General features: G+C 40.3%; 1 protein-coding gene across 1 annotated transcript in view; it reads left to right on the top strand.

Moving 5' to 3' along the window:
• SH3BGR (SH3 domain binding glutamate-rich protein) overlaps window positions 1-19,647 on the top strand; it is a 25,129-nt gene extending 5,482 nt beyond the window's left edge. The window contains exons 2-7 of the mRNA XM_010193994.1: window positions 259-444; window positions 7,012-7,092; window positions 12,237-12,350; window positions 16,309-16,338; window positions 18,246-18,364; window positions 19,611-19,647. Coding sequence (XP_010192296.1) covers window positions 259-444; window positions 7,012-7,092; window positions 12,237-12,350; window positions 16,309-16,338; window positions 18,246-18,364; window positions 19,611-19,647 — 567 coding nt within the window. The remainder of the gene's footprint in view (window positions 1-258; window positions 445-7,011; window positions 7,093-12,236; window positions 12,351-16,308; window positions 16,339-18,245; window positions 18,365-19,610) is intronic.
• The last annotated feature ends 585 nt before the right edge of the window (window positions 19,648-20,232 follow it).

Here is a 20,232-nt window from a genome sequence, read left to right as displayed (position 1 = left end):
TCCTGCTGAGCCTCCTTTCTTAGACAGAACTATCGCTGCTTCCAGGGGGGAAGGAAAGAAGCTGGGTGAGCAGGGGATGAAATGGCGATGGTCTGGGTGCTGAGAAGCTGTGCTGAATCTCAGCTTCAAAAAGTTTGGAGGCTATTGGAGTAGTGAACCCAACTTGACATTCATCAGATCTACTTGTAGTAGCAATTGCTTATAGAAAACAATTTTCTTTTTCAAGAAGAAATTATGTTTTTCTTCTTCCCTAACCAGATCAAGAAGAAACAGCAAGAAGTAGTGGGTTTTTTAGAGGCCAACAAGATTGACTTTCAGCAAATGGACATAGCAGGTGATGAAGACAACAGGAAATGGATGAGAGAGAATGTTCCAGGTGAAAAAAAGCCTCAAAATGGAATTCCCCTCCCTCCACAGATCTTCAACGAGGAGCGATACTGTGGGGTAAGAAGCTGTTTGGAAACTTAAATAGCTTCAGAGAGTCTTCTTTCACAGAAAGTGACTCTTTTCCAATAGCAGGAAGTGTCAAACAAACTCCTTAAGACAATTTGTGATTCACTTTTAAAGAGCGATTTTTAGAAAACATTTTTTAGACCCAGAAAATCAACGAAACAAAAGATTATTCCTTTTCTAAGAGAAAAATACACACAGAGGGATAACTGATGAGAGAAGCTCTGCTTAGCAGACTGCCTGAATTATCTCCTGCAGACCCAGAGCCTATGCAGGACCCAGATCTCACTGCAAGGCATGGAGTTTGCTGCCTGTGAGGAGATCTGTGTTTTCCTCGCACATTCTCCTACCTCCTGCTGTGTAGCTCACTCACAAGTTGTCCTGCTGTTGGCTCTCTGCCTGCACTCTCATTGCAGCTCTGAATTACAGTTGACTGGAATAGTTCTAATATGTGGTTTGAATTACTGAACTATATTGCTTATTCAATAAATATCCAGCTCTTCATAACAGAAATTATAATGCTCATCAGATGCTTTTATGTTTTCATAGATGTGTGTGATACGTTACTTCTCCTGAGAGAGTTTGTTCAAATCAGTGATAGATAATACTGTACCATCATGAATATTAGGTTTGTGAATCAAAAGAGATAACTGAAACAGGTTTTTTCTCATAGTCTGGCTGGAAATATATAATCTGGGAAGTAGTCTGATATGATTATTGAAGTGAACTTGCAAAGTACTCTGAAACGCAGATCACATAGTGAGCCCAGTTTTAAGTTACTCCGCAAATCCAGTGTGAACTACTGCAAAGATTGTTTTGAAAGAGAAGGGATTTACATGCCACTAAGTTTTCAGAATTAACTTCAGTGCTCTCAGAGCAAAAGTTGCTAGTATGAGCAATGGAGTGCAATTGTTTCCTCATTTTCTTGTAGGGATCTTAAAGGAGAACTTGGTAGGTTAGCATTCATGTGCTTTTCAGTATTCAATCTGCATCATTTGATATATTTCACTCTGAATTTTGTGGCAGCCAATGTTGCAGTAAATATTTCTGATATTCCCTGGAGAGGTTATATAATGAATTAAAGAGTAATTGCCTTACAAATTGTTGTACCTGGCCCGCCTTGCCAGTAAATGAAAGATATACAGTTTTTACTCCGTGTCTGAAGGTATTTCAGGAAGTCAAATAATCTACATCTTGAAATAAATTTAAGTTAAGAAAGAGTCCTTTGCAAAGACACTTCTGTGTGGAAAGGGGTTCAGAAAGCTGTAGGAGCTACTGATTTAAAAACTAAACCAAATTTACAATTAGCCTAAAAGCCTCCAGAATGCTAATGTACCAAGCTCTCAAAGCTCGTAGCTAATGATCCCAGTGGGTGCATAACACAGTTTAGTTTATAGCATCATTATTTCCAAGTAAATGAGGTAAGGAGATTTATATCAGTACGAACCTTACCCTTCTCCTCAGGGGAAGGTGCCTTAAGGGAGCTGCACAGCCAGTGTGAAATGGGATTATGCGAACTGATTGAGAACATGGCCAGGGGCTGGCAGACTGGTGCAAAATTCCTCTGAGGGACACGATGTCTTCTGCAACATGTCTACAATATAAAGCTGGGGATTTGCCTTCTACATCCCTGCATAATCTGTGCAGGTCCAACAGACCCATCTTTCTGAAATCTAGAACTGTTTTACACTGTTTAAGGTCTACATGATGTATCTTAACTCTTCCACTGTGTCCCACTTCATTTGTCCTCAGCCACTTTACTAAAGATAGGGCTGAGAATCGCAGAGGTCTGTCTGAGTCATGGACTCCAGTGCAGTCTCCTGAATTCATTAAAGTCCCTTTAAAATACCTTGCTCTTGTTAGTAAAGTCTTCAAGGGCCTCAGTATTGTGCCATCTAGAAACCTTTGAGTTTGTACCCCGGGTATATGCAGCCAGTTTATACCTACTTCATGGTGTGCCAAAATCACCCTTTAGTTTAAACAGCTCTGGTCAGATGTATTTGTAAATGGAAATCGTATCCTCTATTAATCTTAATTTTGCTATGCTCAACAAATCAAGCTCTTTACACATTTTTTGTAAGATATTTTCTTTTTTTCTTTTTCCTTCCTAATATGTTTTTTCTTTCCCCATTCCCAGGTAGTCCTTGGTTTTTAGGTCAAACTTGCTACATTTAATTTCTGTTCATTCTCCTTTCTGAGATCACTCTTTTCCTTCACTTCCTTTCCTATCAATTGTCCTGTATGTCTGGTTCCCATTCACACACACGCACATATATACACATTAGCAGCATGCTGGCCTGGAGCACTGGCCCTGGGAGATGAAAATTCAAGATAAAAGGTTTTCTTTCTCACCCTGAGGAAGAGGGATTTGGAGAGAGACATGACAACCTTCAAATATTTTAAGGGCTGCAGCAAAAAGGATTTGGTCTGAATTCAGTATTGACCCTGCTTTAAGCAGGAGGTTGAACTAGATGGACTAGATTGGAGGAACACCTACTGGGAGTAGTGCAGTGGTTCCTGCCTTGAAGAAATGGTCTTCTGATGTCTTTCTCAGTCTCCTTTTCTGCAGTTCAGTGAAATTTTGGGGGTGAGGGTAAGGAAAGAGGATACTGAGGACAGGTGAGGAGGTTTTCTTTTCACACTGGAGTAGACTGATATAATGAGCAAGTAGATGCAGTACTGTTGCTAACCTACATTTCTGCAGATACTTAAAGGTATCTGCATCTTCTTCCTGACCCTGAAGAGCTGCTTCACTTCCTAACTTGTACAGTAAAATGGAGGCTTCTTACGGATGAATTTATAAAAATACACCATGAACAGCTTTTCCATTAGGTCAGAGAAGCTTAAGGCTGTCCTATAAATAGCTTGAATCTTATTTTTCTTTCCAATCTTTGGTATCACCACTTGAAGAAACAGATTAGAAATGGATTCATTTTATATGCCTGGCTATAGCACCAATTTCAAGTATCCATTCTAATCCATCAGTGTTGGCAATTATGTTCTTATTTGATCTTTTTCTTAAGCTGCTTCTTTGCTCATGTCTAGACAGACGTCTGCATCTGTGTCACTTCCTAAATAAATTGAGCACTCTGATGCTCTTGTCTTTGCTTTTGCTTAACAAAGAAACCCTAGAAAACTAGGAAAGAAATGGAATTCAAGCTCCTGGTTTTCTCTGTGAGCTGAAATCTATGCTTTTCTCTGTAAAGAGAAATCTATGCTTTTCTCTGTAAACTGAAATCCATAGAATAAAATACCTATGTATATGTTTTTTTAAAGTATCTCTGAATTATTAGGTAAGACTTTTATGTGATGCTTCATATAACTGCTGAAATCAAACATACAGAAATCATAGGGACCTCTGGAGGTCTGCAGTCCAGCCTTCTGCTCAGAGCATGGACAGCTTTAAAGCTAGCTTAGGTTGCTTGGGGCTTTGGCCATCTGAGTTTCCAAAGTCTCCAAGGATGGCGTTTTCATGCCCTGTCTGTGCACTCTGGCCTGGCATGGTACCACTCATATGGGGAAGAACCTTCTGCTGATGTGAATTGGAGTTTGCTGTTTTGCTGTCTGGCATTTTCACAGTGGTCATACAAGGGATATGTATATGTACATATGCACTTATATCATAAGGAATAACTCATAGAGTGTTTCTTTTAAATACCTTTCACTGTATTTTTCAAAGACTAGTTCCAAAGACAAATGACATCACTACCCTCCACCCAAACCATTTATGTCTTTTCATACAGATATAATATTATTGCTTACCTGGAATAAATTATTACTCCTCATTTTTCTTACTGCTCGCCTTGGAAATTGTTAACTTTGGTTATTCAGTTGATGGAGATGTGAACAAGTCACCATTAGGAAAGTAAGAGTGCAAATATACAAAAACTATTCCATGATCACTGTAGTCATGCATTTAGCCCACACTAAATACATAATAGCTTGTTTCTCAGTGTAAGCAAGGTAAGATACCACATTTGCTATGGGATTGTACACTACTAGTTGCCTAGGAGTACCTGAGGTGATAGCAGGTTGTATCCTCTTCTGATAAGGAGTTCATCTGGTCATTCAAATGTCTTGCTTGTGCCCTCAGGTCTGGTTATCTACAAGACTATGTGTCTCTGGAGATTTTTAGTACACTTGCTGTCTGCTGCTTTTCCTCTGGGGAGGAGCTAACAAAATGTGTAAAATATCAAGTCCATTTCATGGCCCTTCCTTGTTATAGTCTTTTCTTTGTTTCCCAACTATTGACATGAAGTCTATTACTTAGACTGTTTTATGAGTATGTGGCATGCAGGAGGACACAGGTGTGTTTGTGTGTCCTGTCAAAGGCCTGTGTCAAATCCTAGTCCTTCAAATTATAGAAAATTCTCATGTACTTGTGTTGTAGTTTAGGGCTGGGCAGGCCACTAAATCCTGGACAGATGCTCTCTATTAACCACTCTCCCCTCCCCAGAAGGGAAAAGAGAATAAGGGAGAGAAACTTTACGGGTTAGAAAATAAAACTAACAGGTTTAATAAAACAATAATACTAATACTACAGGATAATAATGTAAATAGGAAAATAATGAAATATATACAGCTATGTACAAATATATACAAAACCAATATAAAATTCTCCCCCCAACCTCCCCCCAATGACGAATACGTCACCAGAGGCTCTGCAGAGCAGGGCACTGGAAAAGTCCCAGACCGAACTCAGCAGCAGGTGGGAGCAGGATGCAGGAACACACGAATCAGAATCAGCGGCAGACGAATGAGCAGGATTCTGCTCAGACTTCGGTTGTTACAGAATCGAGATGGATGGAAAGGTCTGAGATGGAAGGGCTTCAAGATGGAAGAAGGGTCAAGAACCTCGTGATCCCTCGGCTTTATACCGAGTATGACGTGTGTGTGATGGAATACCTAGGTGGTCAGTTTTGGGTCTGCTTTCTCCCCTGTAGGTGCAGACACAGCACCCATGATGAGACAATTAACCTTGACCTTATCTTCTAGCAGCACATACTGGAAAAGCATGCTGCTAGTTTTCAGCAAGTTCAGCCACTTAAAAGAGACTGAGCTGAAAAGTAAAATTACTAAATAGAAAATAAGTTCTATTTAGCTCAAACCAGGACAACTTGTTTGCTGTATCACTCCTAAGTTTATGCGTTAGACTTCAGACACTGGCTTTCTTAAATACTTAGGGCAGACTTGAGTTAGGTAGGAAGGAGAACCCAGCAGCAACATGAAAACAGCAAAGAGATGGTTTGAGAGATGAGTGGTCTGGAGCAGCAGCAGGTATCCTGCCTGGGCAGGGCAATGTGCTCTGGGGCTTCTCCCAGACCCCTCAGTTCCCACTGCGTGTTGCTAGGTCTGTGTGACAGCTCATCTGTCCCTTATATAAAGCAGTGGACTGGGCTGTCATTTATCCTGTCTGTTCAGTGATGTTGCCTTTTCTAAACTGGACTGAAATGTCATTAATTCTAGTCTGGTTGACATTAAGATGAGTTCTAAATCATCCACTCCAGCCATTCCCTAGGATTACCCCTGGCCAATAGTTTATTCTCTGGAAGTACCAAAACAGCCCAATAAAACAGCTCAGGTCCTAACCCAGCTTTACAAACAAGTCTCAAGGATGAGTCAGCACCTTATTATTTACAGGCTTCTATTTTTGGAGTTATTTGGGATGAGAGGGATGATGATAACATGGTCAAGGCAGTAGTCTAGTTCTTAGCAGACATGAGTTCAGTCCCCTGTCCTACACAGAGCCACTGTGTGATTTAAGATCTTAAATAAGTGTTGATTTTTCCCTGTGTAAGATGAGTTATGAACTCTGCAGTAACCAACTAGTGATAGCAGAGCTTCCTTAACGGATAGGAAACTTGTACATCCGAATACAGTACAGACCATGCAGGCTCTAGATGGATACGAGCCATCCTCTCACGACTTTCAGTTGTGTTAGCACTGAAGAGAAAACAGGCATTTAACATAGTGATTTATAACTTCAGTTCAAATGTGGACAAGGCATTTTGGTGGGTACATATGTGTCAGAGGAAACAACACAGTCCTTTGCTAATTTTGTCTGAAAAGTAACTGCATTTTCTAACCAGAGTACCTTTCTTTGAAATAAACAGTTTCCTCATTATCATTTAACTTGTGCCAATAAGTTGACTGTCACCTTTCATTTGCCATAAAGCTGCCCAGGGTTTTGAGGGCCTATTTGGTATTCTTACTCACATCAAGTTTTATTTTAACATTAAAATGGGAATGGCTTTGCTTTGGTATGTACAGCTGAGGCACGTTAAAATGAGATGCTTAATTTTATCTGATTCTGACATAGATGTGATATAATTAAAGCGTGAGCCTCTGGAGAGATTTGCCCATTTGTTCATTTTGCCAGCCAGTGTGAAACTCCCTTTATCTGAGTTTTCTTCCTGGGGCTTAGATAATGCAGGCACTTGTACAAATGCATAGTCATTCTCATCAATCTGAGAAAGATCTGCCTGGGCTATTCTCTTCCTCCTGTGCTTTTTATTTGATTATTGTTACCAATTCTCTGTTGTTTATTTGTTCCTTTTTTAGGATTTTGAATCCTTTTTCTCGGCTAAAGAAGAAAATATTATTTATTCATTCCTGGGTCTTGCTCCTCCTCCAGGCACAAAGGTATGCACTGCCGTTCTTCCACGGGGGCCATTTGGTTGATTTTAATAAAAGATGAAGATAGGCAGTGACTCAGCATGTCAAATAAGGGGCAGTGACAGGCATTACATTAGATGGTGGTGCAGCAAAGTGTTCTTAAGGGACAAAGCCGGTGGCTGGTTCAGTAAATAGTAGAAAATACTTCACTCTTCCCTTCTCTCACTGCAGCCTTGTTACCATGCCTCCAGCTGCGGATTTTTTCTTAACGTTGTTGACACAAAGCAGTGTTTTATCATGTTCAGCTTTTAAATTATGAGAATTTCCAAATGCAATTTATAGGTTGTGTTAATTACAAGAATGATACACTTCTCCCAGATGTCATCAAACCTTGAGCAAACAGTGTTTGTACTGGCTACCAACAGAGGGGCAGGTGTATGGACCCCTTTCATCCCTTGTGTGTACTCACAGACTGGCATTTTGGGGTTCAGTCCCTCTGCCTTAAGGAGAGAACTTAAAGTCTTACCCAGGATGTCACAAAGTCCCTTTGGAAAATCTACCTGTTGTTCTTCATCCACTGTATTTTGACAGTCTTCTAATGTATTTCAGGCAAAATGAAAGCTGTTTCTCTGCTTACTTTGTTTTGTTTCGGTTTGGTTTGGTTTGGTTTTTGTATGTTTGTTTGTTTGTTTTTCCCTTTTGGAGAAAGCAATGTGTTTTATCTTTAACAGAGTCTTCTTCTAATTAGAAGTTTTGTAAATGAGAGCATTACAGCTCTATTATCCTAAAATCATGTTAGAGGATAATCAAATGTTGCCATCTTTACCGTGGGTGACTCAACAAAAGACATTAATCAGGAGAGGGATGTGCCAGAGTGACAGCAGGGAACTCTGCTGCATTGTGGTGACCTGGCTGAAGAGCTGCCCTGGAACGGGAGATCTGCTTTCTGGTCCAACTCTGCTGCCAACTGTGCAGCAACTTGGAGCGAAACACTGTTGTAAGTGTCTTGGTTTCTCCTCTTCTGTAAAAGCTGAGAGAAAAAGGAACCTTTGCTGAGTGCTTTGAGAGCTACAGATGAAGAGATACCCAGGGGAGAGCCACAGTTTCTATAAATGTCTTTGACACTGCGTCCCTGTGTGATAAGGAGCAAGTGATTTAAACTTTCTGCTTTAGCTGTGCCTTCTTCTACCAAGGGAAATAGAAATTACTTGCCTACCTCACAAGGGTCTTGTGAGAATTCATTTAATTAACATCCATAAAGCCACGAAAGGCTTAAAGGACTGCAGGTATTACATATTATAATAGTTATAAAAGATAAGTGGAGAATCAATGAGATAAAGAAAATTGCATTTTTCCATCTTCCCACTTCATATATTATCTGCTCCTTCATGCAAGGTTCTGTTAGATAGCGTGTCTATGAAGCAAAGCAGCAATTTTGTAGAATTCATTTATTCCCAGCTGTCAGCAGAGGCTATTACAGTTTCTACTTCGTGACAACTTTGTAAATGTTGAAAATAATATGTTTGGTACATTCTGCTAGGCAGATAACTGTTAGTGCTATTGGTAGCAAGCAAGTGTGGTTTACTCTGATTAACTGCTACATTGATGCTGGTGCAGATTGTTTCAACCAGGAAAGTGGAAATAAGTGAGAGCGTTTTTAAAAAATCCATGTAATGTATATTTACATCATCTCCCTTTTAGAATCTGTTCCTGAATTCGAGAGGGACATATATAACTGTTTTAGCATCTATTGCAGGGGTGTTTCTCAGCACCTTCACTGCCTGACAGTCTCTCTGTGCTTTGTCATACAAATAACCTTGCTGCACTGCTTCTGCTTTCCTTTCATTAGGCTGTCAATTCAACCTTAGCATGAAGTACAATGGATGGCTCGTGACATTGATTTCCAGCAGCATGGATCTGGAACAATAAGTCAGGTGTGGAAGAGGTGGTGATGATGACACATATGACAGGGTTTTCTACTAATATCTTCTTAAGTAATCGTAATTTTTTTTTCTGGAATATTACTTGTAGCAAGATCATTTAGTTTTGCAATTGCTCTGTGAACTCAGTGAAGTTGACTTACTTGAGCTGAGGATCTGTTTTCGAATCTTGTATATCCTTAAGTCCTTAATTTTAGTATTCTTGGTCTTAATATCCATGAGTTTGACTTCCCAAAATCCGTTCATACTTGAGCTTTAGTCTTTTAGTTATTTTTAAAGGGAAAATGACTGGTCAGCCAATCTTTATGAAGGGGACTTATTTTTAAATTAGTTAAAATAAAATTTTGTGTTGCTATGTAGAGCTGATGTAATGATGTTGTTCCAAATATCGCAGCTCTCCATATAATGAACAAGAAGTTCATGTATGTGTGTGTGCATGTGTGTCCTGGCCGACAACACGCTGCTTCAAAAGTTGGGTTCTTTCAGCCGCAACTTTTGTTTGCCTTATGCTCTGAGTAAGTATGTGACGCACCTGAGAGAGTTTTACACAACAGGTGTATTTTAATTAGTATGCCATCTTTACTCTTTAGGTATTTTATGTATCGGCCAAAAAACATTGAGTATGTGGAATATTAAAATGTTAAGATACATGCTGAAAATAAATATGTAACCAATTTAGTTTTCATGAACACTATAATTTTCATTTTAGGAATCACTACAAAGAAAGTTATCTGCTTAAGAAAACTATGTATAAACACAGTGTTGCATGAGAGAATTTCAATGTACGTCTGTGTTACTGTGGGTTTTAATAATCAAATATTCTGTTAGTTTGTGGGAGAAAAACAAGATATAAATTAAGTCAAACAAGTTTCTCTGTAGATCTCTTTTTAATAGCAATGTCACCAGCATCAGAGTGCAGTGAGGCTACAGTTTTGTGTGTACTTGAAATGAGACAGCATTGCCAGAAAAAAAGTAGTCTTTTCTCCTTCCTCCTCCTTCCGGCTGCCTCTGCTTACTCCCAGATGCTCATCCCTTTCCCCAGGCATCCCCCATGTGCTGGCAGAAACCTCCATGCAGATGTGTAATGGAGACTGCAAATTGCCTGAGATAGAAATGTTTTTCTTGTTAAGGCTTTAATCTTGATCAGCCTCCTGCTCTGGTTCACCACGCAACCCGACAAAGGCTTTTGCTGCTGGGAGGGCAGGGGCAGTGCAGTGCTGGGAAGGACTGCTGGGAGGGCCATGCTTGCTGAGGATTTTTTTTTATGATGTTATTCTCTGGGGAGAGGAGGGGAGCTCATGAGCTTACTCTCTTTTCATTATAAGCTCCTTACTTATAAAATATATTTTCAATGATTCTGGAGAAAATTGCCAAAAGGGCACCAAATCTTACAGACAGTGAAGTTTTGGGAAAAAGATAAAACTGAGGAAGTATTTTGTCCATCTTCACTCTGTCATGATATCTGCTTCCAAACATTCCTGACCTTCTTTCTATCATTTTTGCCCCTGTCCAGCAGAGCACCTCAGCAAAAGGACATGTCTTACGTTGCACACCACATCATGGGACAAGGAACCTTAATTCAGCACTCACCCAATTCTGCTCTGGGGCTAAAAGCCAGTTAGCCATGCATGCGTCACGCTTCAGCAGGCAAAGTACATAGCCTGAAGAAATCATATGATGAGGATGCTGGAGGAGGACTTGTGAAGCTTAAAGGACAGGGGATCATGACTGAGGGCTTTTGTTTAACTATAGAGACAAATAAAATTATGAAAAAGCAGAAAAACCCAAGCCAACCAGGTGGATGAGTTATAAGAGTTTGATCACAGGGATGAGAAAGGAGCTTGTTTTCTATCACAGATGTGCTGCTCTGCCCAAAGCGTGTAGGGCTAAGGATGACACAGGACAGGACCTCCCCTGTTGCTGGAGGCAATCACACCAGATAACATCTCTCTGAAGTGGTCAAATTCCCTTTTAATGAAGTAAGTCCTTTGCCTCCACTTCTCTACTAGAAAGCTCTTCCAAAATTTGACACTGCTGATTAATATTTTTATTTACAGCCGGTTTATACTCTTTTTGCATCAACCTCAGTCCTCTTCCTTATCCTATCCCTCCTTGATGTTTACTTAGATCTATTTTTAGAGCGCCATCATATCCCCTCACAGCATTACTTTCAATAGATTAAAGTAATGAAGCTTTTTTTGACACCCTTTCATAAGACAGGCTCTCCCTCAAATATTCCTGTAGCCCCTCTCTGCACCTGTTCCAGTCTGATTTTCTCTTTCTTGAGCCTGAGTGACTGGAACAGCACAGAGTGAGCCAGGGGAGGTTTCACCTTGGCCTTATACAATGATATTAATATTCGCTTTCAGCTCCACCAGCTATACCTCATCTCATACATCTGAGGATCACATTTTTTTCCTCTTTCACTATTGCATCACATTTGTGGCTTAGTTATTCTGTGATTATTTAAATACAACCATCTTTTTCTTCTTTGATGATCGTCAACTAACAAGCTCCCAAAGTGCAGTAGAAACATCTGTTTCTCATCTCAGTCCCAGAACTACCTGTCCCAGATAATGTGACTTTGCACTTCATGCTATTGCATTTCATCCTATTTCTGTTATTCCACTCAAGGCTGTATGGGCCTCCTTTTATCTGACAGTGTGTGATCCAGTGTGACCTTTCACAGCTACCTAGCTGAAAGTACAACAGAACTTAACATAAAGAGCCTTCTAGCAGGTGCTTGTTCACAGTGCTGGAATAAATGGATTTGATAGATTGACGTCCGTTTCTGATAATTTTAAACAAGAAAGTTAAGAGACTATAAATGAAATCCTTTATTACTTCTGTTTTTCTGTAGCTTCTTGCTGAGGTTTAATTGGAATGCATGCTGGTGAAAAAGGCTTTTTTTTCTAAAGCCGAAATGTGCCATAAAGGTGAGCATTGGTTTCTATTAAACATTCCACAGAGAAGTCAGAGAATATCCTATGCTCAGAAGAGGAAGAAGTGCCTGAGTTAATGTTTTTCCTATGCAAACCTCATTCCTTTACCAACAGATCAACTTGCCCAGAAGTGTTCCTTTCACAGGAAGGTGTCCCAAAGGATATATTTTAATTTGACTGCTGAAGCAAAATTAGAAAAACACCTCCCAAAACTGTAAAGTCAAGAGTTTCATAGAAATGCATTGTTGGTTATGTGTCCTGAGGGTAACAACTTCTCCTTTGCTGCCAGGAGACTGACAAGTCTGATACCACGGATGAAACTGAGGCACACACAGAAGACAAGGGAGATGAAGAGGCTCGTGAAGAGACTCAGTCTGCTCAGTCATCATCAGAAGATCAACAGGTAATTTTTCCTTTTTCCCTTTGTGATATGAGGGTTTTACCTGTGCTAAGTGCATGAAGCATCAACCCACAGGCCCTCCTAGTGTCCCTCAGGATGGGAAGACCATTTGCACAGTGGTCCTGGTTGTCTTTCGGATGCATTTCCTTTGACATCGTGATGATATGAAACACAGAAAAAACTTCAGGGAGCTTTGCTCTGAATCTTGAATAACACCACTTGCTACTATAGCTTTTTTTTTTTAAAATGCTCACTTGCAACTAGACTCTAGTTATGGAGAATAATTTAGGTCTAGACATCTGAGTCCTATATATGTGGAGAAATTTGCTGCTATCGATAGCCAGCATCTGCAGCGCTCGTAAATCTAGTTGTTAATGATTGTTGTAATGTACCAGCATTGACTGCTGTTGCAGCAAGCCAAATCCAACGGTGTCTTCCCCAGGCCATGCAGAAACCCCTGGACCGTGCAGAAATGGAGACTGTTGTTACCCTTTCTGCCTGCATCATGGTCTGATAGGGGCAGATCTCAAACTGCAGTGTTAGAGGTTGTTGGAAGAAGCCACCTGAGTTCCTTCAATTCCCTAATGTAATGTCCTGCAGTTGGTTAACATCAGTAAAGTGCTTGTGGTCAAAAAGGGGAGAGAATCCTCAAAAAAGGACCATTCTGTGGTATGCCAGCGTCTTCCTCAGTGGGGTGTTTATGTTACTGGCCAGGTTCTAGACCCAGGAGAGACTAAGCAGAAATGTATCCCGGGTCTGGACATAGGGATCCAGCTGGTTTATTTCTCCTGCTACTCTGACAGTTTGGCATTTAAGGATAGGTTTATTTTGATGTTGCAGTGTAAGGTGACTCTTTTCCCAAAAAGGCAGGCCTACTACTGGATCAAGCACTTACACTTGTTGGGTTTTTTTGTGATTTGGAAATCAGATGGTCCCAGTGGAATATCTGTCACAAATGCATCACCTCTTTCACTGAAGTCCAAAACAGATGTGTTTTTATTTTTTTCCATCTAGCTACAGTGTTTTTCCCAGAGGAAGGACCTCTCTGTAAGCCTTTCCCAGGCGTTTTTAGGCTGGAAAAGCACCCTTTTACGGAGCCTCATGCAAATCTCAGACACTGGGAAGCCCCATTTAAAACTTCAAAATGGCAATGAGGAGAGACAGTTCTCAGTGGGAACTGAATGTCTCCTTAAATTATAACCAAGCACTTTTCATGTCACTATGAATTTCACCTGGCATGTGAGTGCCATCAAATACCTTTTTCCTCAGCTCTTAAAAGATGCCCAGCATAAAACTGCAGTACATCCCCTGGCTGGATTAGGTTACTTGCCATTCTGGCTGGCAGTCTACTCTAATGTTTTTCAAATGAGAACAGAATGCTGGAACACGTCTGCAAATCTGTCAAGCAGCTGTGTATGAAAGATTTTATAATGACATAATGCAGTATCACTTCTATGCAACAAGCACCTTGCTCCATTTCTCACAGAATGGATTGAAGCTGTAAGTGGAAGATGTATTCTTGAGTTTTACAGGAAGAGAAGTGACAGAGGAAAGAGTATCAGGCAAGATAGTATGTTTGAACAGATGTTTCTGTGGTTATGAGGGCATAAAATATGGTTAGTCTTACAAATCCTTCTCTTTCACCTGCACAGTCTTGGCAGTGTTAAAATATTTTTACATGGTCTTACAGAAGGAGGAGGAAAAGTCTTCCTGAAGTTGTCCAACGCTGATGTCCACCTTCATCATGCCACATGTATATTAGCTGCTAGGGGAGGGAAAAAAACCAAAACGCTGTTTTCCTGTCTTGCTCATTTTTGGAGAGGGTACTTACCACTGCAGGCTGCTGCTGCCAGGTATGCCCAAAACCCATATTTCACCCTGTTCCACCACTCACTTTCCAAGTCACCCAGGGCAAATCATTTCAGCAATATGGCATCTGTCTGCCTTGCCACAGCTCATCCCAATTATCTCTTCTGTTGGGATGGCATGGATTATTCTGTAGAAGTTCTGGTATTCTCATTCATTATAGACAGCACACAGAGAACGAGTTTAGTTGAGAATAATGACTTTGAGGCAGCTACAGTGAGATGAATTCTGACTTTTGTCTGTGTATCTCATTTTACGCTTATAAAAGAAAGCTTAAATAACATTTCCTTACCTGGCCAGGGTTTTATGAAGCTAAATACATTCAAAGACTTTCAGATGGCCATTGGAGTATCTCCGCTGAATGTTAGATCCTAGAGGATACATGTAATACCAACACAGTATTTTCAGTATTTCTGTCCCTTCCTCTCATTGTGCAGCCCAGCACATCTTGTTTGTCTGCTTGTCCACACTGAATAGATATTTTCCATGTGCTCTCACCTTCCATGTCTTTTTTCTTCTCTCTTATCAAAAGCTGGTCTCTGTATACTGAGTTCTAAAGAGGTGACCTTTTTATCAGTGGCCCACTGTGATTTGCAGCCAAGCAGTTGCATCTTCTGAACAGTAGTCAGGTCCCTTTTGGAGTTTCACCTTGCTCTTTTGACACCTTCAAACCAAAATGCCATCATTTTTTATGTTCTGCTTGTGAATTAATATACCAGTGGGGATCTAGTATTGGCCTTTTGGCCTTACTTAGCACTCAGTTTCAAACCAGCTTGAAAATGACTCCCTGCTGCAGGATGTAAGTCAGACAGCTTTTCTGTGAGTGACTTTTTTCTGACAGTGACTTTTCAGGAGAAATGCCGGTGCTATGGAAACATTCTAGAAGAGTCTTGGCACGGCAAAGATATCTCAGTCTTTGCCAATGAGCATAAGACAGATGACAAAATAAAAACTGTGACTGTCTCCATTGCGGAGCTGCATGGAGGGTCCCAAATTTCAGGAAGCTCCTCCAATGGCTCAGTAGCTGCAATGGCAGCTGGTGGTCAGTGTAGGTGCATATGGAGGCTCCAGCCCTCCCCTACCGCTTCTGCTGCCCTTGCTGTGAGAGGCAGGAGTCCAGAAACTCCAGCTTTTTGTCTCAGGCTGGTGTGACCCTCAGGAGATCACTATTGCATTTGCCCTTTCTATTTGGGATTTTGTGCAAGATTAAGGCTTCTCTCCAATAACCAGCTGGTATTGACAAACAATGATAGGACAAGAGGTAATGGGCACAAGCTGGAACACAGGAGGTTCCACTTAAATTTGAGAAGAAACTTCTTCTCAGTGAGGGTGACAGAGCACTGGAACAGGCTGCCCAGAGAGGTTGTGGAGTCTCCTTCTCTGGAGACATTCAAAACCCGCCTGGACGCCTTCCTGTGCAACCTCATCTAGGTGTTCCTGCTCCGGCAGGGGGATTGGATTAGATGATCTTTTGAGGTCCCTTCCAGTCCCTAACGTTCTGTGATTCTGTGTGATCTAACATTGAATTCTATTCACTGTACGTTTATGTTTTTTTCTCTTTTATCTCCTCTTCATCACTTTTGCTCAATCTGCAGTCCAAAGCCAGCTTGTATTATTTCTTCTTCCTCAGTACTGTTAAGCCAAGGCATCTGTTCCAGCCTACAACAGTTAACAGAATTGCAAGCCAGATTTTGAGTGATGATATATAACATAGATAGGACTCTGTATAATTCTGATTTAACTGTGATTTTGCAGACCAGCTAATTATGAAAAAAAAATCCAAACAAAACCGACAAACCAAACTGAAAAAGCAAACAAAACCCAAGCTCTAATGCTTTGCTTGTCAGTGAAGCAGATTTGATTGGAAGTAACTGAGGAAAAGGGAGCTGTCCTTAATCATTTTATAGCCCTTTTTCAAAGTAAAAGCTTAGCTTAAATGTGCTTTGTCAGTTAATCTGGAGGACATTATCTGAAAACAAATCCACTGAATTCCACATAATTTTCCTAAATTCAATGTTTAATTTCTGCTGTGATTTGCCTGTATGACCTCTGATGTTCTTTCTTTTCAACGTTTTCTTTTGTTTCTTTTATGTAGGAAAGCAAAGAAGAACATGCAGAAGCAGGGGTATAGTATATTGTTTGGACATTTTGCTTTTATCCTTTGTTCGTATGCATTTAATTCCTTTTCAATCTCATTGCTTCACCCAAAAGTTAGTAAATTCTTATTCATGAAACCAAATGCAATAGTATTATATTCTGCTAGACAAAATTATGGTCATTTTGTAGACATATTGTTTGGGAACAAAGATAGGGCAAACTATAAACAGAAGAGAATCACCCTTCACAGATTCTTTAATAAAGTTTGCCAAGGACTCCCAAGACCACTGTATCTTTTACAGCTGCTAACTGACACCATGCTGATTACCTTTTCACTGTTGTGAGTGTGAAAGCATCATTCTGACAATTTAGGCAGTTCTACTTATAAAGGAAATATTTTTCTTGCCAGAATGTTTAAGACCCAGGTGCAAATCCTTATACACTTTTCCTTTTTGCCCAGCATGGCAAATTTATGCTTTGAATATTTCTTCAGTGTTCCCAGTAAAACTCATGATTACTTTAGGCTATTTTCCACTACAGATCTCCAATTAATAAGAGGACACATTCACATCGTCCCACTTCCAAACTGCAATACATGCACATATATACACGTGTGTACATACACGTGCCTGCTGTCAGAGTTGTGCATTGTGGACCTGGAGTTCCTGGGCCCATGGACAAAGCGTGGAGGCTCCCTATGAGGCTGGCAAGGGCTGTAAAGGCGAGTTAGAGCACTCTGTCACCACTAGCTAGTGCTTCAAGAAAGAAAAATACCCATGTTTTTTTGTAGAAGGTAATTGTCTTTAATTTTGAACTGAAGTTGTTAATAGCTGAAAGAAGTTGCTTGTCTGTGGGCTTGCCTGGCCCTGTGCCACCTTTCCTGGGGGAAGAGGCCAAAAGAGGCAATATTCCTTTGGCACGAGAACTTCTAAAGCAGCTGACCTGAGTGATTCAAACCAGGACTCTGATTACAACAGGTCCATTCCCAAGTGCATGTTTAAATAGGATTTTACTTTAGCGGCTCGGATGTGACTCTCATACAGACAGTATGTGTCTGAGAGGAAAACCTAAGGTCTGTGCTGCTCATAGACTACCTGCAGTCCTGACTGAAAACTAATTCTGTATTCTTTGATTGGTTGATTATGTCAGGAAGAAATTAACATATTTTCTATAGTCGAGGTAGCATATGAAGGCATGACATTTTGAGATAAAGCTTGTTTATACACACAGAAGGAGTGCTTTTGAACAAAAGTTTGCTGGAAGAGAAGGATCAGAGAAACCTCCAATGCCGTTTTCAGATGTTTTCCAGAGTAGGACTACACTTTAAAGTTGCATTTACTGGCTCTTAAAAGACAATAAATGCAGATTGTTGTCTGTGTTACATAAATGCCAGCTTTCAGATAACTGTTCATTTGGTTGACTGAAGAAAAAGCCTATTGCCTTTAAATTGTGCCATTTCTCCCTTATACAAGAGAAAAATAAGAACTTTTAAAACAGAAACAAGGCTGTATTATCTGACTCTCAATGATTTTTAGATTATTCAGGAATCTAGTTCCTGCGCCATGTATTTTGACTTGTTTACTGCTCCAAGAAAACGTATAATTAAAGATACTAAACTTTTTGTCACATTTACATATATTTCATATTCTTATTTTGATCTTGAACATCTGTTTAGAGCTTAACCCTGTACCGTATTCTAACCTCTCTTAGAGGGTTCTTATATTCCAGCACTTGCCTATTAACTACACAAAGCTAGAGCCCTGGCATGTTAAGATTAAAAGCTCTATACATTACTTCTCTGTTCTGTTTTTTGAGCTCAAAGAATAGTGCATTTACTAGAAACAGAACAGTTGCAAAAGCAGAGCTCCGCATTTCAAGACTATTTACTTTTCCTTCAATAACTACAACTATTTTCTGTAAAAAAGGAAGAAGAAGAAAAGCAGGAAGAGGGAGAAGAAAAGAAGGAGGAGGAGGAGGAGGAGGAGGAGGAGGAAGAGCAAGAAGAGTCTTAGTATACTTCCCTATGACACATTCTTTCTTGAACAGGTTTTCAGGTAACTGTTAAGTTTCTAAGTGTTCTTAAAGTAACGTAATCTTGAAATTTTTGCACATATTTTTCTTCTATGCAATGACAAGAGCGTAACAAAATCAAAAAAGATATTATGCATTTGACACATAAAGGTTAGTCACAACTATTTACCTTCATGAGTCTGTTAGTTTTCCCCATTTTTGTGGCACCAGTGAATCTGACTTCTCTACACAGCTGTCTCTGTGATCCCTAATATCCATCAAATACTGCAGGCCCTTCCACCCCTTCCCCATCGCTCTTACAACATTCACCTCCCTGCCAAACTTCTGATGTGCTTTGGGCTTACTCCTCAACATCTTCCCACGGTATCCCCTTACTCTCTGCTGTGTCCCCTGTGTTAAAACAATGCAAAGAGCAGTGTGCTCGGTGTGTACTGCTTGAGCAGTGTGTATATGTACAGGAAGTGCCCAACTGATGGGCCAAAAGTACACTTAACTGTTAGACTCATTGCGGCTTCTCTTTCATCTGGGATAAGAATTCCTCTCTCTCCTCTTACTTATCTACTGATTTCACTGAAATTTTTAGGAGCTTCATGTCTCAGATGAAGCCCTCTCTCAAATTTAGTTGAAATGTTTTAAAAAGAATGCTGTGGAAGAGAGAAGAGCCTGGCCAGAAATATGTAAAACTGTAAAATTACTCTGATTGCCTCAGAAACTAGGCCAAATATGATTTTAAAACCTCAAAGCAGGAAGCATCTGGGAGGCAGAATTGGTGCCTGTATAGATGTATGAGCATCCAGCATTGCTCAGGTTTTGTCAGTATGTGGTTTCAAATTTAATTTTCAGGTTTTATTCTTCCTCCTGTTGTCTCTTCTCCTCTGCACAGAAATAAAGATCAGACAAGTCACTTACTGGGGAAAAACTGTTAACCTACAAGAAAGTTGGAATTCCCAGCAGATTTTCCCTTGGGTGGCAGGACTCCCTCCCGATTGCCGACACAGGGTGCGATGTGCTCTTACTAGAACTGGTGGGATTCACAGCTAACTCTGCTTCTGAAGTAGTTGCCGTAGGTTTCACCAGCCATGCGCTGATGTGGAGACCCAGTGCCTCAACAGGACAGAAAACCCATCACTTCTTTCAGGCTACCTCTCCCAAATCCGGGTTTGTTTGTTTCATGGGAATTAATGCATCCCAATGTTGTCCAGTGTTCAGACATGTAAAATCACAAAAGGAGTGCTAAATTCTAATCTAATTTTCCTAATTTTTCATCAGGAAGCACAAGCTGGAGCAACCCTGCCAAAGAAAATAAAATCACTCTCTCAAGCAAATCATCACTACCTTTCATGCCTGTAGACATATGAACATATATACATAGCAGAACAAAGACACCACTCTGTCCTACCTTTGTCATTTATAAATATATATATATTTGGAATTCAAATTGCTTGTTAAAATGAGTCTTCTTATATCTGACTGATGATATTTCAGTTGATTGTTATATGTTGGAATGGTATTGTCCGTGTCACATTTTAGACTGTAGCTCCTCAGGGCAGGAACCATGTCTTTCTCCATGTTTATATACTGCCGAACACATTGCTGCCCCTCAGCAGATAGCTGGACTCACACAAGTGATGTATTCAGAGAAAAACAATTCAGCAATGAAAACTGCAAAGAAGCTTCCTGTATACAAGCTATGTGAGTCACTTCTCCCTCAGCTGGCTTTTGAAAATGATTGAGATTTCCATTGTATAGCAATTGAAATAAATGCATTTTACGTCATATCTGTTCTTTGTCTGCAAAAGCACTAATTTAACCCTAGCAAGCTGCAGTAAGATCTGTGAAGTTAAGTTTTCTCCATCATTACTGTTGTAGGCTATACACAGTCCTTCACCTT

Source organism: Mesitornis unicolor, unplaced genomic scaffold (assembly GCF_000695765.1).
Source record: "Mesitornis unicolor isolate BGI_N332 unplaced genomic scaffold, ASM69576v1 scaffold23191, whole genome shotgun sequence".
Taxonomy (NCBI): domain Eukaryota; kingdom Metazoa; phylum Chordata; class Aves; order Mesitornithiformes; family Mesitornithidae; genus Mesitornis; species Mesitornis unicolor.
This window is presented reverse-complemented; position numbering and strand designations above follow the sequence as displayed.